This window comes from Enhydra lutris, unplaced genomic scaffold, assembly GCF_002288905.1.
Source record: "Enhydra lutris kenyoni isolate GAN:26980312 unplaced genomic scaffold, ASM228890v2 scaffoldscaffold43, whole genome shotgun sequence".
NCBI classification, from domain to species: domain Eukaryota; kingdom Metazoa; phylum Chordata; class Mammalia; order Carnivora; family Mustelidae; genus Enhydra; species Enhydra lutris.
The window spans coordinates 6,553,719-6,568,868 of NW_019154127.1; the positions used below are offsets into that span (position 1 = coordinate 6,553,719).

General features: G+C 37.9%; 1 protein-coding gene across 1 annotated transcript; it reads left to right on the forward strand.

Moving 5' to 3' along the window:
• The first annotated feature begins 277 nt into the window (after window positions 1–277).
• On the forward strand, window positions 278–832 carry LOC111155618 (mitochondrial pyruvate carrier-like protein). Its single transcript, XM_022515886.1, has one exon. The coding sequence runs from the start codon at window positions 278–280 to the stop codon at window positions 830–832; it is 555 nt and encodes a 184-aa protein (XP_022371594.1).
• The last annotated feature ends 14,318 nt before the right edge of the window (window positions 833–15,150 follow it).

Consider the following 15,150-nt stretch of genomic DNA (forward strand, 5'->3'; position numbering starts at 1 on the left):
GCCCTCCAGACTTGGCCAGTTACTTTGACTTCGATTGGAAAATAATGTGTTGTCAGTGTTCCAATATCATTGGCATAATGGACTACAGGCACAAGCTATTATATTATATACATATATAATATAATATTTTATATATATATATATATATATAAAATATTCCAAGTTCTCTTTATATTAAAAATCATGGGATTAGGTCCAACGCACTTTACGGCAGTCACGGGAAGGTGCGGGGACGTGGCTATACTTCCCGCGCCACGGGCACGCATGACAGCTGCACATGGGGTGTGGAGCACTTTATGGCAAACACGCAAAGGCGCGAGGTCACGGGCCCACGCTGTGCGGAGTAGGCTCTGCGTCCTACGTCATCGTGGGTTGGCTGTTATTTCGTTGGTGCTCTCATGCCTTGGAGATCATGGCGATGGTGGCGGCACTGTGGCGGAGTGCGAGGGGATATACGCAGACCAAGGAGTTCCGGAACTACCTGGCCAGCACTCACTTCTGGGGTCCCGTGGCCAACTATGGCCTTCCGCTGGCTGCCTTTAAGGACATGAACGCATCACCTGAAATCATGAGTGGCCATATGACAGTAGCGCTCATCTTCTACTCGATGGCCTTCATGCGCTTCGCCTACCATGTACAGCCTCGAAACCTGCTGTTGTTCGTGTGCCACAGCACCAATGTCGTGGCGCAGAGTGTGCTGCTGAGCCGCTACCTGAATTACTACTACAGCGGAGGCGTGTTGGCGGCTGTTGGTACCACCGCTGCCACCACCCTCGATCCCACCAGCGGTCCTGTACCTGTTAGCGACCTTGACAATGACGACTCCTGCTAGGCAGCCGCCCGCCCCAACCCATGGTCCCAGAAGCGTGACTGAGAAGGCCCGATTGAAACTTTGCAGCTTGCAAATTGAACTGTTCTCCCTAAAGAGACCAGTGAAGTTTGGTTTTTACTCTAATAAAGTTGCGAGTCTGACTGAAACCTGCAGTTTGGTTAATAAAGAAGAGAAAAAAAAAAATCATGGGATTAGAGATGAATTTAAACAGCACAGTTTCCTCATTTGTGTTTAGAGATGGTACTGTTTGATCAGTCCTACCATGGCACTACTTCTCTATGACCAGTACCCTCTGGAACTGGGTGGTGTCATGGCCCTGTGCTTGGTAAACTGAATTTCCATATGACTATAATCACCTCAACTTTCATGTGAAAACTACATTTTGATTTGTACCCTGGCTGTTGGAGAAAGTCTAAAACATGAAGGGAAAGTCTAAACCGTGGTGCTACTGCTCCACTCAGACTACCTTTCCTACAGAATAAAAACTACCATGGCCTCATGCCCAGAATGCTGACCTATGAAGAACAACCCCCTCCAGCCTAAGATGAACCATGTGACATTCATTCCACAGATCAGACATCAGGTCAGATCTTATTGCTTTTGGACAACAGCCATTATGAGATTTATGGAGCAAAGAATAGGTACAATACAACCCTCAGAGTACATTACAAAGTTAGAGGGTATTTCTAAGCATGGAAATATGCAACATTTCAGGGCTAATGTCATAAAAGGAGGCATCAGACCAATAGATCACTGTCTCCACTCAACTGTAATCTCTAAAAATAACTTTAGCTCTCATTTCTGAGAATGAGAGAAACTTTAGAAGTTACATTCATGTATTTAAGAGTCCATATGTAACCTAACTTTTCCAGAACTGAACCTGAATATAATCTAGTTAGTATTACATTCCTCAAAGACATTTCAATATAAATTCAGATTCACAAAACAAAGTAAAAGATAATGTGGTTTTATTCCAAAGCACAGATTTAAACACATGGCAAAACTCATCATCCTCAAGTTCCCAGTTGCTTCATTTGCTCCCAAGAGTCAAGTGGTTTCTATAAGAAAATCACATGCGGTCAGAAAATTACAGGAGGCCTGGTTCTTAGGGAGTAATGATCCATTCATTTGATAATTTGCTAAATGCTTACTCTTTCTATTCATCATTTTTTCCTTCTTGGTTAGCATGTCATGCAAATTATGACAAGAGATAAAGAAATGGAAATGCTCCCAGAAGAACAGGCCAAAATGATGGGAAAAAAGATACAAAATGTCTTTTAAAAATAAAGTTAATATATTTTAGAAATGACTTTATAAAAAATACTAATGGAAAAATTTTAATGTACTATTGTAGCCTCACAGATACTGATTTTTAGAGAGTAATGCCATATGCCTCCATCACTGGCATTGACACCATTGGAAATGGCGCCTGAGGATGTTCAAGGACAACTCCAAAGAGGCATTTGGTTGTGGGCAAATCCACCCTGTCTCTGGAGACTTCACTAGGATTCCAACTCTTATTTTTTTAAGTATGGGTATATAAGAAACACTGACACTGAGGCTATTGTTATTTAGATAAATCCTTACATTTAATTATTCTGAAATTGATATTCTTATTTGTTGGTTATTCTTGTCTATTCACTTTCTTAAGGACCACTTCTCAGTGTTCACCAGGACTGGAATAGAAACAGGGGAAACCAAAGAGCAGCAATACGTTATTGCTTGTTGCTATGCCCGCTGATGTGTGGTGACAAAAAGAACAGCAGTAAAAGCCAAGATGACTTTCCGTCATGAAATGCAAGACAAGCATAGAGACATCCTCATGTGCCCGGGGAATGGGGCCAATTCTAATATGTCCACAGAGCTCCAGGTCACATGACCTGGAGTTGTAAAAATCAGGCAGATATAATGTGATACAACAGCAAGGTTTTTAAATAGGTCAGCTCTTTTTGGTGTGACTTACTACAGTTTACTTAAAAGAAAAAATAGAAAAGTCTATATATAACAATTTCCAGCTGTTAGCTCTAATTTCCCATGACAGTGCAGGACAGGGCACTCTCACGGTTGTTGAACAGTTTGACTGTACCAGAAAAGTCCTGATTAGAATTTGTTCTCGCTCTCCTCTTTTTCTTTGCTCATTCTCGGTTTTCTTAGGAAACATATCCAGTTTTCAGGCTTCTCCAGCCAAACAGGGTGGGGAGAAAAAAGCATTTACACTGGATGTCATCTAAAAATATTTTATACCAATTTCAACATCTTAGGAAAATAACTGTACGATATTTCAATATTAACAGAAGAAAGGAAACATTTCTTCAAAGATGTCTATCTGCTCATACCCTACATATTTCTTCTGTTGGAAAAAATTTTCCATTCTTCTCATGAAACCAATTAATTATAATTTTGGAAAGTTTAGCAGACACAGTGTTTTAATGAATTTCCCTATTTCTCTTTTGAGTTCTTAGGGAAGAAGGTAGTAAAGCATAGATAAATACTTCCTCTAGACTGTTAGATCTGGGGAGCAGGCAGGTGATCTAATCAACGTTGAGTACCTAGTTCATTACCTGGCATATAATATTTGCTTAATAAAAATTTTTGTGTATGTTAAATGGCTCTTTCCAATTAGTAATTCAGTTTTTCTGCCACTTTCCTATACTCAAAGTCTAACAAAGATCTTTTTAAGGGTATGACTCCATGATTTTTTCCAGAGTTTTACAATGCAATACTTCTTCTATCTAGTAGCTTTTTCTTGCATAACCAAAGGTTCATCTTAATAATGGAGAATAAGGGCTTTGAGGTCAGACATTCAACCATGTGGTTCTGCCACTTGCCTAGTGTAGTTCTATGAGTCCTTTAATTTCTCTGAGCCTCATTTTAAAGCACCTTTATACTTATTTCACAAGGCTATCTATGGACTAAATAAAATAATATGTATAAAACAGCAAAGCGCCTGAAAATAAAGTCTACTTCAGATGACTACCTCAGTAGTAGTATCATTATTATCTACATGAAACTTTAGAATAATCCTATAACAAGCTTTAAAAGTTAAATACCATTGCATATCTGATTGAGAAAATTTTCTTGCTCATAAACTGTATAAGATGCATTAAAAGAGGCATTATCTTTTTGTAGTGTATAATATGAAAGGAAAGTTATCTCAGTTTTTGTGATGTTCAGGTATAAATACTAAAGTATGCAAATTCTTGGATGCAAATTTCTCTAGAGCTTTCTTAAATAGCTTATACAGTATTTTAGAAAAGTATGCATATATTCCTCCATCACAAACTAGCTCTAATTTTCCCAAAGTCAACAGCCTGTTGATGGCCACAAAATATAATAAAGTAACATATATCCATAAACATCCTCATTGCAATAAATGTGGGATTGCTCATTACCTTGAAGAGAGGAGATACAGTCAAATGCTCTTCTAGAAGCTTCTCTGTTCCATGTAACTTCTTTTTGCATTGTGGCATGGTTAAAGGGATACTCACAGATTTAAGAAGCTCAGCAAAGACTCCTTTGCCCTAGGCATCACGGATGGCTAGAAAGAAAATGCATTGTTTCCTTCAAAGAACTTGAGAAGAGATGAAAACCGAAAACACAGAGGTAGAGCCATGTACGTGAAGAGGATATAAGACATACACAGTCAAATATGAGCAGAGAGATAAAAACTGAAAGAGGAAAAAACAGCAAAGTGCCTCAGGTCATTACTGTCAATTAAATGAACTTCGAAGTTTTGGATTAATCTAAAATCAATAAAAATTGGCACATATACTTAGGTACTGAAAATTGGAAGCAGGATGGCAGGCCATCTCATATTCCTTCTCCTTCTACTCCCAAGACCTCCTGACAAGAAAATGAACCTCAGACAACTCACCTACTCGTCTGCTTTCAGCTAGAACCTAACTCTGAATGGCCCTCAAATTTAAGTTTGATGTCTCTCGTTCCAATTCCAGTTCCATCAAACAGAGATTTCCTTCTGGATATTTTACAAAGACCTTAAACAATCATAAGCAAGTCCTGTATTCATCCACATTTTTAAAAAATTAAGTTAAATCCTAGTCATTTGTAACTTACAAACCTGTTTATAATTTGTTTTCTGATTGAATAGTTGTTCAGCGAAATTAACTGAGTGCTTTTCCTTAAACTGCATACCGTTGAAGCACCCTAAACATGTCTACGAATGCACTCATCCTTTTATCTTACATTCATCTTTCCTAAAACACCCTATGACCAGCACACCATAACCTTCCTGCTTCTGAAAGTCTGTGGCTTTGGGGTCATCTTCAACACTCCCTCATCCTCAGGGGCAGTGGGGAGTGGGGAACATCTACATCCAGAGTCTCTACATCTATGAGCTCAAAAAGGCTGGGGTAGAAAACATCCAATGTGACTGTTCCTCAGTATCCCTACAGAAGGCCCTTATAATGGACCCAAGACAAGGGACAACAAAGATGAAAGCCATTGATCAGCTTCCCCAATGCCGCACATGCCTGCATCTCACCTTTTAGAGCCATAGGGCTGATTCATTCCTTTTACAATTCAGAAATATTAATTGAGCACCTACAATGCGCTAAGCACTGCTTCGCTTTTGATGATGGAGATAAATCTGTGAGCAAAGCCAGCAAAGTGTCTGCCTTCATGAAGTTTGCATTCTAGAGTGAGCTGTTTCTTGGTAGTGAGAAAAAGGAGTCTGAATAACACAGTTGGCATAGGACATTTTTTTCAATCCTTCTAAACATTCTTAATTTTCCCCAGTCTAAGCCAAATTTCATTCCTTCTGTGCAAAATGGCATGGCTGGTCTGACCACCAAATACCAAGAGGCTTTCTTAACTACTCAAGTATGTTGTTGGCCAAAGAAAGCCGGCTGCTCCAAAATGACATGGCAAAACATGTAGAGTAATTTTAATCAATTCTTTCAGCCAATTTTAAAGGTATTTATCACAAAGCACCACAGTCTTGCTAAAATATTTCTTTAAACACAAAGAGTACTTTGTTCCTAAACCTCTGAGAAATAAAGGAAGCACCCAGACACTATGCCTGTTTTGTAAGTTAAAGTGAAAAAATGCAACACTGAAACTCGTAGTTGATATCTCTTCAGAAGAGAATTCATCAGCAAGGTAATAATTCCCAGTAGCTATACAAAGAAACCACAGTCTTCAGAAAAACCACATAACAGAGAATGGAATACTGGGAGCAGCCCACATAATTACTCATGATAGATAACTGTATTAAAAATTAAATATAAATTATCGTGGGCATCATATATTTGGCACAAGATGAAAAAAGTGCTTTATGTTACTTAAAAGTTTCAATAACTGCCTTAAATTTGGCTCCATCGAAAGTAAGCCTATCCTGAGTAAATATAAAGCATTTATTATTTGAGGTATTGCTTTCAATACAATTGTAGGTTAAAAGAAAATCTCCTGAGTTTTCTAAAAGTTGGTATATGGCATTGATCTTTCTAAAAAGTACTAAAAATGGATACAAAGAAGTAAATTTTAAACAGAGCCTTAAGGAAGATGACTTTAGTATATGAAAATCTTACTGAAACTCAACAAAACACAAAAATCAATTCCAGATGATTTTCACATCTAAATATAAGAGGGGGAAAAATAAATCTTCTAAAAAAATATGAGAATGTCCTCATGACCTTGGAGCAGGCAAAGATTCCTTAAATAACACAAAAAGCACTACCATTAAAAGAAAAAAGATGAATTAGATTATATTAAAACTACGAATTTCTGTTCATCATTTATTAAGAGAGTGAAAATACAATCCACGGAGTGGGAAAAGATGCTTGCAATGAAAACCCAACAAAGAACTGATGCCCAGAATATATAAAGAATTCCTACAATTCAATAAGAAAGAAAGACAATCTTTATGAAAAATGAGCAAAAGACTTTAACACGTGCTTCACATAAGAAGATATACGAATAGCCAATAAACATGGAAAGAAGCTCAATTTCATTAGTTAGGGAAAAAATTAAAACCATAAGAAAATACCTTACATTTCCATCTGTAGGGCTGAAATTTAAAAGGAGGCTAATACCAAACAGAGCAACTGGCATTCTCACGGGCTTCTGGTGGAAGGGTAAACTGGCGCAAAACTTTCCAGAACTGTACAGCAGCATCTGCTGCTGGACCAGCACAGACCAGCACAGACCAGCAGCATCAGCATCACCTGGAGCTTATCAGAAGTGTATATTCTTGGGACCCACCCTAGACCTCCTGGGTCAGAAACTTTCCAGGTGTGTCCCAGAGATGTGTAGTTTAACAAGACCAACCAGGTGATTCTGAGTTGTGCAAAATCTTGAGACCCACCATGCTGTAGCTAAACATATGCATGCTCTGTATCCCAGAAACTGCACTTAAACATGGGTCCAGAATTCACCAATACATGTGTAAGAATATTCACAATGGTACTACTTAAAACAATAAAAAAACAGAAATTAGCTAAACACCCATCATCAGTAGAACAGATAAATAAACTGTGATGTAGTCACTTAATAGAAATCCATACAGCAAAGAGGACAAGCAATCTAAAATTTCATACAATACAGATGAACATCATTTATATAATGTAGAACAAAAGAAGCCAACACAAAGCAGTATATCCTGTATAAGTCCATTTATACAAAATACAAAACAAGTTAAAATCTTGTTATAAGTCAAAGCAAAACAAAAAAACAAAAACAAAAACAACTCGTTATGCTTGGGACACCAGTGGGTAGAACCCGGATAGGGGCTTGAAGAGGGTTTCTGGAGTCAATAAAGGTTCTGTTTCCTGATCTAGCATTGGTTACACTGGTGGTCGGTTTATGAAAATTCACTGAGCTTGTAATAGTCATTATAGATGTGTAGTTCGGGTACTATTCTGAGCCTAGACTCTACCTCAATAAAAAATGTTTTGTTTTGTTTTGTTTTTTAAGATTTTATTTATTTATCTGACAGACAGAGATCACAAGTAGGCAGAGAGGCAGGCAGAGGCGGGGGTAAGCAGGCCCCCCGCTGAGCAGAGAGCCTGATGCAGGGCTCGATCCCAGGACCCTGAGATCGTGACCTGAGCTGAAGGTCTCATGTTTTTAGCCAGTAATGATCATGACCTGACCTAACCCAATGAGCCACCCAGGTGCCCCAATAAAAAGGTTTTTTTTAAAAAAAATGATTAAATTAATTCTTTTTAGGTTGCATAAGTGAAAATTACTTCAGGTAGGATATTTGCATTGGAAGAAGTTTAAGACATTAAAGAAGAACAAAGAAGAGCATCAGAAATAACATCTGACTCTGGGTAACTGTTGCTACTATGGAAGCAGAAGAGGGAAGACTCTTGCAAGATCTTGTACCAATGAAAACGTCCCTGGGTGGCTGCATCTGGTACAAAAAACAGTCCCTGGGATCTGATTGGGCAGTAGAAACCCACAGTGGGCATAGCCCATGAATCAACCTAAGCTTTAATAATTAAAATGTAAGCACTATACTTCCATATCCCTTAACTCCATAGGAATTTTCAGTGGTTATAATTGCATTAACCCACTCATCAGTCAGGTTAAGCAGCTGTCAGAGGAGGAAAGTGGAAATGGTCAAACACATTAATTAGCTGATGTTTGCTTCTCACTGAAGTTTGTTCAATTTTTTTTGCCAGCAGAATCAATGAATTTTAAAAAGAAAATGAACGTTACTTCATCTCTGTCACCAGCAAAGCCTTCATCCTTCCTTGAACCCCCTTTTGAGTCACTTCTGGGCTCTGGCTTAGACATGGGTCCAGGCTGGTTTTTACCAGCAAGGGTGTTACGTCACTCAGGTAAATCAATCTGAGCAACACACCTACACTTGTTTCCTGTTAAAAAATGTTCTCTATTTTGGTTTTTATTCTCTGAAAAGGTAATTTCCTTGCATGTTTAGAAACTCAAAAGGAACAATGTTTCTACAGAAAAATTCCCCCTTCCTGGCTCCATACCCTTACAGTTCCCCTTCCTGGTGATAACAAATGTGACTGGTATCCTATGTAACTTCCTAGAGATTGCCCTTTTATTCAAAAAAATTATAGCTCTACCTATATAATCCATTTTATCATTCCCTTCTTTCTATACCAAAGAAACCATATCACCATTATATGCATGGATATGCCACAATTTAACTAGTCCCGCACAGGCAGGGGACTTTTATGACTATTAATCTCTATTTATGACTATTAATCTCCTCTCATTGCAGAGTGCTATGATGACTGCTTTTACACATACACCTCTGTTAATGTGTGTGTAAATAAATTTCTAGTTATCTCTAGATTTTTTGGTTAAAATCTTAGGTTTGAAGAAATTCTAGGCCTACGGAAAAATTGCAAGAACATTACACTGAACTTCTGATAATGCTTCTATATGAGTTTCTTCAGTATTGTAAGCCCCTGACCATTTTATATGGAGAGATTTGTCATTCCTATTGAATCCTAAGAAAGCAAAAGGACCTCGGTATTCAAAGACATTAAAAAAAAAATTAAAGGCCTACCCTAAAGGAGGCAAGAAACACGGAAGAAGGATGTCAAGAGCCACAGCAACAGGCAGCCTCACATGGCTGTCTCTGCATGTATGTACTCTCAACCTGACACACTAAGACAGGGGCCAGCAAATTCCTATAAAGGGCTAGGAAGTCAGTATTTTAGACATTGTAGCTCCTACAGTCTCAGGCACACTTACTGAGCTCTACTGTCACAGCATAAAGTAGTCATTAGCAATACAAATATAAGGGATTGTGGCTGTGACCACAATCATTTGCAAAATTATTCTCAAGAGCAGGCAGAAGGCTGGGTTGGGCCCATTGGCCACAGTGTGCCAACCCCTTGCTCCCATGATACAAAAGTTACCCCTTTTAAAGGAGATGGGCCTCAAGACTCATCCCAAATGTAGAGAAACATTTTCACTTTCAACTCTCCAAAATCAGTCACAAGCACTGGTGGCTGGCCTCTGATTTCAATAACTAGATTGCCATTCTCGGTGCTCAATCAAATTCCGTTCCTCATCTTAAAGTACTTGGGAGCTTCATTGCTAATAGGTGCTGGCATTGGCACTGTCCTTGAATAGTCTAGTGCACACACATGTGAGGAGGACTAATGAGTTCACCTAAATGCAGGTACCCTTAGAGCCTCTAGGCTTGGTATGAGTAGGTATAAAAACACTTCTCCTGCTCCAGAGAGAAAATAGGGTTTTGACATTTGGACCTTCACACAACAAAAAGTATAGGTGAGCTTGCCCCAGCAATGTGATTCCAGTGATATAAAATACCAAAATGTCTTCTGACCAGTTTGATAAACGAAACCTTTGTGGTTTGGTTCCTTTAAGCCGTGTAATTTTTCCCACTGGAATCAGATGTTTTATTTCATTGGGTTGTTATTTTCCTGGAGATAAGGGACTCTGGAAGAACAGCATTACTGGCTAAAAACAAGCTATAACTTGGGGGCTCTAGAAATGTACACTAACAACTCAGTGCTTAGCCAGGTGGTTGGTGCAACCTCCTGCATCAGCTCAAAAATTGAATAAGAGAACATTGAGGGTAGCAAGACATATCTATTGAAAAAAAGAACACTTAAGAAAACATCTTTCACATGGCCTTTTGGAGCAGTTCTTTGACAGTGAGAACATAGCCTAGTCCATTAAGATCAGAGCCACTGGCACCATGTACTAAACCAGAAATAGCAGATTATACTAGTTATACCTCCACTGCTATCTTTTACGATTCAATCTCAGAAAGCTTCCTTGATTGATATCTGCTGTTGGTTTGGTACTGATGCCAATTAAAAGCAGCATATTATGACCATTATGCATTCAGATAGGATTAAGAAAACACTAGTATACAGATAGGACATAGAATGTGCAAATTTGATCCTTGTAATAATAAATATATTTGTTGAGAGGCTGACAAATAACCAGTAGCTCATTGGTAATACCCCCTAAAACCTCCATCTATCCCTAGGAAAAACACAGAAACCAAAATAAAAAGATAATATACACCAAGTTTAAAAATGAGAAAGAAGAGTGTCCCCTTAACAAAATATACTAGAAATTCTCTCACATCTACAATCTGTTTTCTCCTATGTCATATAGAATTATACGGCCCACCTACCAGAGCTGAGAGGAGAAAATAAGAGAAGCCATGGGAAATTATCTACAAATCGCCAAGCACTTCACAAACACACGTCCTTATCACTAAAGAGGCAGGCAGAATAAATGCATTAATGTGAAAATCTCTCCCCTCAAAATGCCTCCATATTATCTGTATGACCTAAAAGATTCATTTATCAAATTAGTGTTTTTAATTACGTGCTGTGGGTTAAAATAGTCATATATGCAACCAGATCCCATAACTGACTATCCACAATATTTATTTTGTTGTTTTTTTTTTAATCTGGTCTGAGATGGTGTTTTCTTTTTTTTTTAATTTTTTTAATTGAAAATGCTTTATTTTTTATTAAATTTTTGGTTTTATACTTCGTGATGCAACAGTCGGATGGTGGCCCAGTGGGGTCAAACCTAGTACTTATCTTAGTAATGCTTAAATTGTTTCTCATATTTTTTTTAATTTTTTTAATTTATTTTCAGCATAACAGTATTCATTGTTTTTGCACCACACCCAGTGCTCCATGCAATCCATGCCCTCTCCAATACCCACCACCTGGTTCCCCCAACCTCCCACCCCCCGCCCCTTCAAACCCCTCAGATTGTTTTTCAGAGTCCATAGTCTCTCATGGTTCACCTCCCCTTCCAATTTCCCTCAACTCCCTTTTCCTCTCTAACTCCCCTTGTCCTCCATGCTATTTGTTATGCTCCACAAATCAGTGAAACCATATGATAATTGACTCTCTCTGCTTGACTTATTTCACTCAGCATAATCTCTTCCAGTCCCATCCATGTTGCTACAAAAGTTGGGTATTCATCCTTTCTGATGGAGGCATCATACTCCATAGTGTATATGGACCACATCTTCCTTATCCATTCCTCCGTTGAAGGGCATATTGGTTCTTTCCACAGTTTGGTGACCGTGGCCATTGCTGCTATAAACATTGGGTACAGATGGCCCTTCTTTTCACTACATCTGTATCTTTGGGGTAAATACCCAGTAGTGCAATTGCAGGGTCATAGGGAAGCTCTATTTTTAATTTATTGAGGAATGAGATGGTGTTTTCTTATTGGACCATAAAAAGTCCCATTATCCCTTGGTTTACTTGTTTTTCTTAGATGACTAAAATTTTGTCTTTGTCAGTTGGGTAGAAACACAAGGTACCTGAGATGTGAGGAGTTGTCAGTAAACTGATGCAGAAGTTTCTAAACCTATAATTCCTGGAATGTCCAGTGCTAGCAGGAGTGTAAGCTGAAGACATTACCACCACAGAATTAAATGCTTTCCTGGCCCACTATCTATCTCAAGCCCTAGCCCGTTGGTCCTGAAATGCATTTCAGCAAGTGCTGGCATCCTCCCAGTAGCCAAGATACAGTGTGCCTCACAAAGACCAGAAGGGATCAAATAAATGGTGTTTCAGAGTTGTTCACATCCTCTGAAACCAACAGTCCTGACTCCAACCCTGGGCCATCATCAAATGTTCTGAAATCCTAGATGGCACTCAGCATCCTTAAGCTCCACTTCTTGTAGTGGATATCTGTCGGCTTTGCACACACATGCACGTGCATGCACACACAGACATTGCTTGAACATTCTACATATGTTTAAAGAACTCTCTCCTTTATCGGTCCTATTTCCTAGAAATAAGCCAGAAATTCATTTCCCAAACTTTCATTGAAGCTAAGGTATAGCTATGTGATCTAGGCCTTGTCAATCAGATGTATTCTCTAGAGATGTTCATGATGCAGAGAGTAACAGAGAGAAGCATGAAATTTCCTAACTGTCCTACAGCTTTTGTCATTGTGCTGCAGACAATGGAAACCTCCAGCTTTGGGGAACTCGGCCAAAAAAAGCCTCACGCCTCAGTAGTAAAACTGCGCTATCTGTATCCTGTGAAGGTGATAGGGTGATCTTCACAAAGAATTTCCACTCTTGCCAGAGTCAGTGAGCTACCTAATAATCCAACATAAGTTCCATTTATATTTATGCAATGTAGAATATGTTCCTCTGCCCAGTTAAGAATCTCAACAGATCAGTTGTAGCATTTGCAAATGGCAATAATAAGATTACAGCACAAAAATATGGAGCATTACCTGGAGCAACCAGGTAGCAGCACCTAGAACACAGGTAAAAAAGTATTCTTCAAATGTTAGTTCTACGTTCTTCTATCCCTAGAAAAAACACAGAAACCAAAATAAAAAGATAATGTACACCAAGTTTAAAAATGAGAAAGAAGAATATCCCCTTGACAAGAACTAGAAATTCTCTCACACCTACAATCTCTTTTCTCCTATGTCAAATGGGATTATACTGTCCACCAGCCAGAGCTGAGAGGAGCCATTATTTTTTAGTAATTAAATACTTTTATTTGGGGTGGGAGTTTAGGGAGCTAAGTTGAAACCTCCATAGGGTAAGACTATAACTCTTAGAACATTTCAGGGCCAAGGAGACAGAGGCCCTTATTTTTTAGTAATTAAATACTTTTATTATCCTGTTTATTTTCCTTCTATCAACATGCTATGTGTTATTTTACTATTCTTTCAGTGATTAACCTAAGAATTACAACATAATTTCTGGACTTGTCACAATCTAATACATACTATAATTTTTATTATCTGAATCCTGCTAGAACATTCCAACTGTTTAATTCCATCTACCTCCCTCCCATCTTTGCCTTAGCATTATTATACATTTTTTCTGCATCTACTTTAAGCTTCATAAGAATTGCATTTATTGCTTTGCACAATCAAAAATTATTTCTATTTAGTCACATGTTTATTCCTCATAGTATTATTCATTTCCTCCAGAATTTCCATATTACCATATGGAATCATTTTCCTCCAGCCTAGAGTAAAAAAGTTTTCCTTTAGTACAAACATAAGAGCAATGAATTCTCTCTATTTTCATTTTTTTTTATTTTATTTCATTTTATTATTTTATTTTATTTTTATTTTTATTTTCACTCTTGAAAAATATTCTAGATATTCTTCATTCCAAATTGGCAGTGATTTTCTTTCACCACTTTCAGAATGTTTTATTGCTCTCCAGATTCTATTACTTCTCATAAACATCCAGCTGTTGGTCTTACCATGGCTTTTTTCAGAGGTAATATGTCTTTTTTCTGGTAGATCTAAAAATTTTATTTTTTACTTTGTTCTTCAACAGTTTTACTATGATGTGTGTATGCTTTTCTCTGTTTTTCCATTGCTCAGGTTTCCATGATTTTATCAAATCTAGGGATCCCATTTGGTGAAATTCTCAGCCGTTACCACTTTGAAAATTTCTTCTGCCCCTACTTCCTTCTCCATTCATTCAAGGAATACAGTTATTTGTATGTTGGACCTTTTTAGCATATGTTGAATGTGTCTTACATTTCTGTCTTTTCTAAAATCTGAACTTGAATGCTATTAACTTGTCTTCCAGTTCACTAGTCCTCTGTTCTGCTAGGTCCAGTAACCACTAATTCTCATATAATCTTAATTTCAGATATTACATTTTTCCATTTTAGAATAACCATCTAATTCTTTATAGATTTCAACTCTTTTGTAAACTTCTCCATCTTTGTACCTTTTATTCATTTTTTCTCTATTTTTCAATGTACTAATCATATTTTTAAAATCTTACCTGTTAATATTCAATCATCTGTGGTCTTCCTCTGTTATTGTTTTTTTTTTCCCTTGGTTGTTAGCCATATAATCTTGGCTCTTTGTATGTCTTAAAACTTTCTATTGCATATAAGATACACAAAACTTCAGAGACTCTAGGTGGTTTTATTACCCACCAAAGAGAATTTCTTTTCTCTCTTATGCAAATAGTGTGAAAGATTAATCATTTCAAGCCAATAATGGGTTAATCTAGAAATGGACTAGGTTTTAGTTTTAGTAAATAACACTTACAGTTTTCCTTTATTTCTAGGATACAGATTTCTAAAGTTTTTATTTAGAGTGATGGGGCCACTGTATCCATGGCCCTAAAAAAGAGTCTAAGAGTTACAGTGTCACCCTGTGGAGGTTTCAACTTAGCTCCCTAACCTCCCACCCAATGTAGAATGTTCAGAATTTGAAAATGTCTTTATGGTGAGACTAGCCAACTATTAGATGCAAGCCCTCTCCACCTTCCTCAGCCCACATCCAGAATTGGTGAGTGGCCACAGAGGGGTGAGGGTAGCTGATGACTGGCAGCTCACCTGTTTGAGAGCTTAGTTTATCTA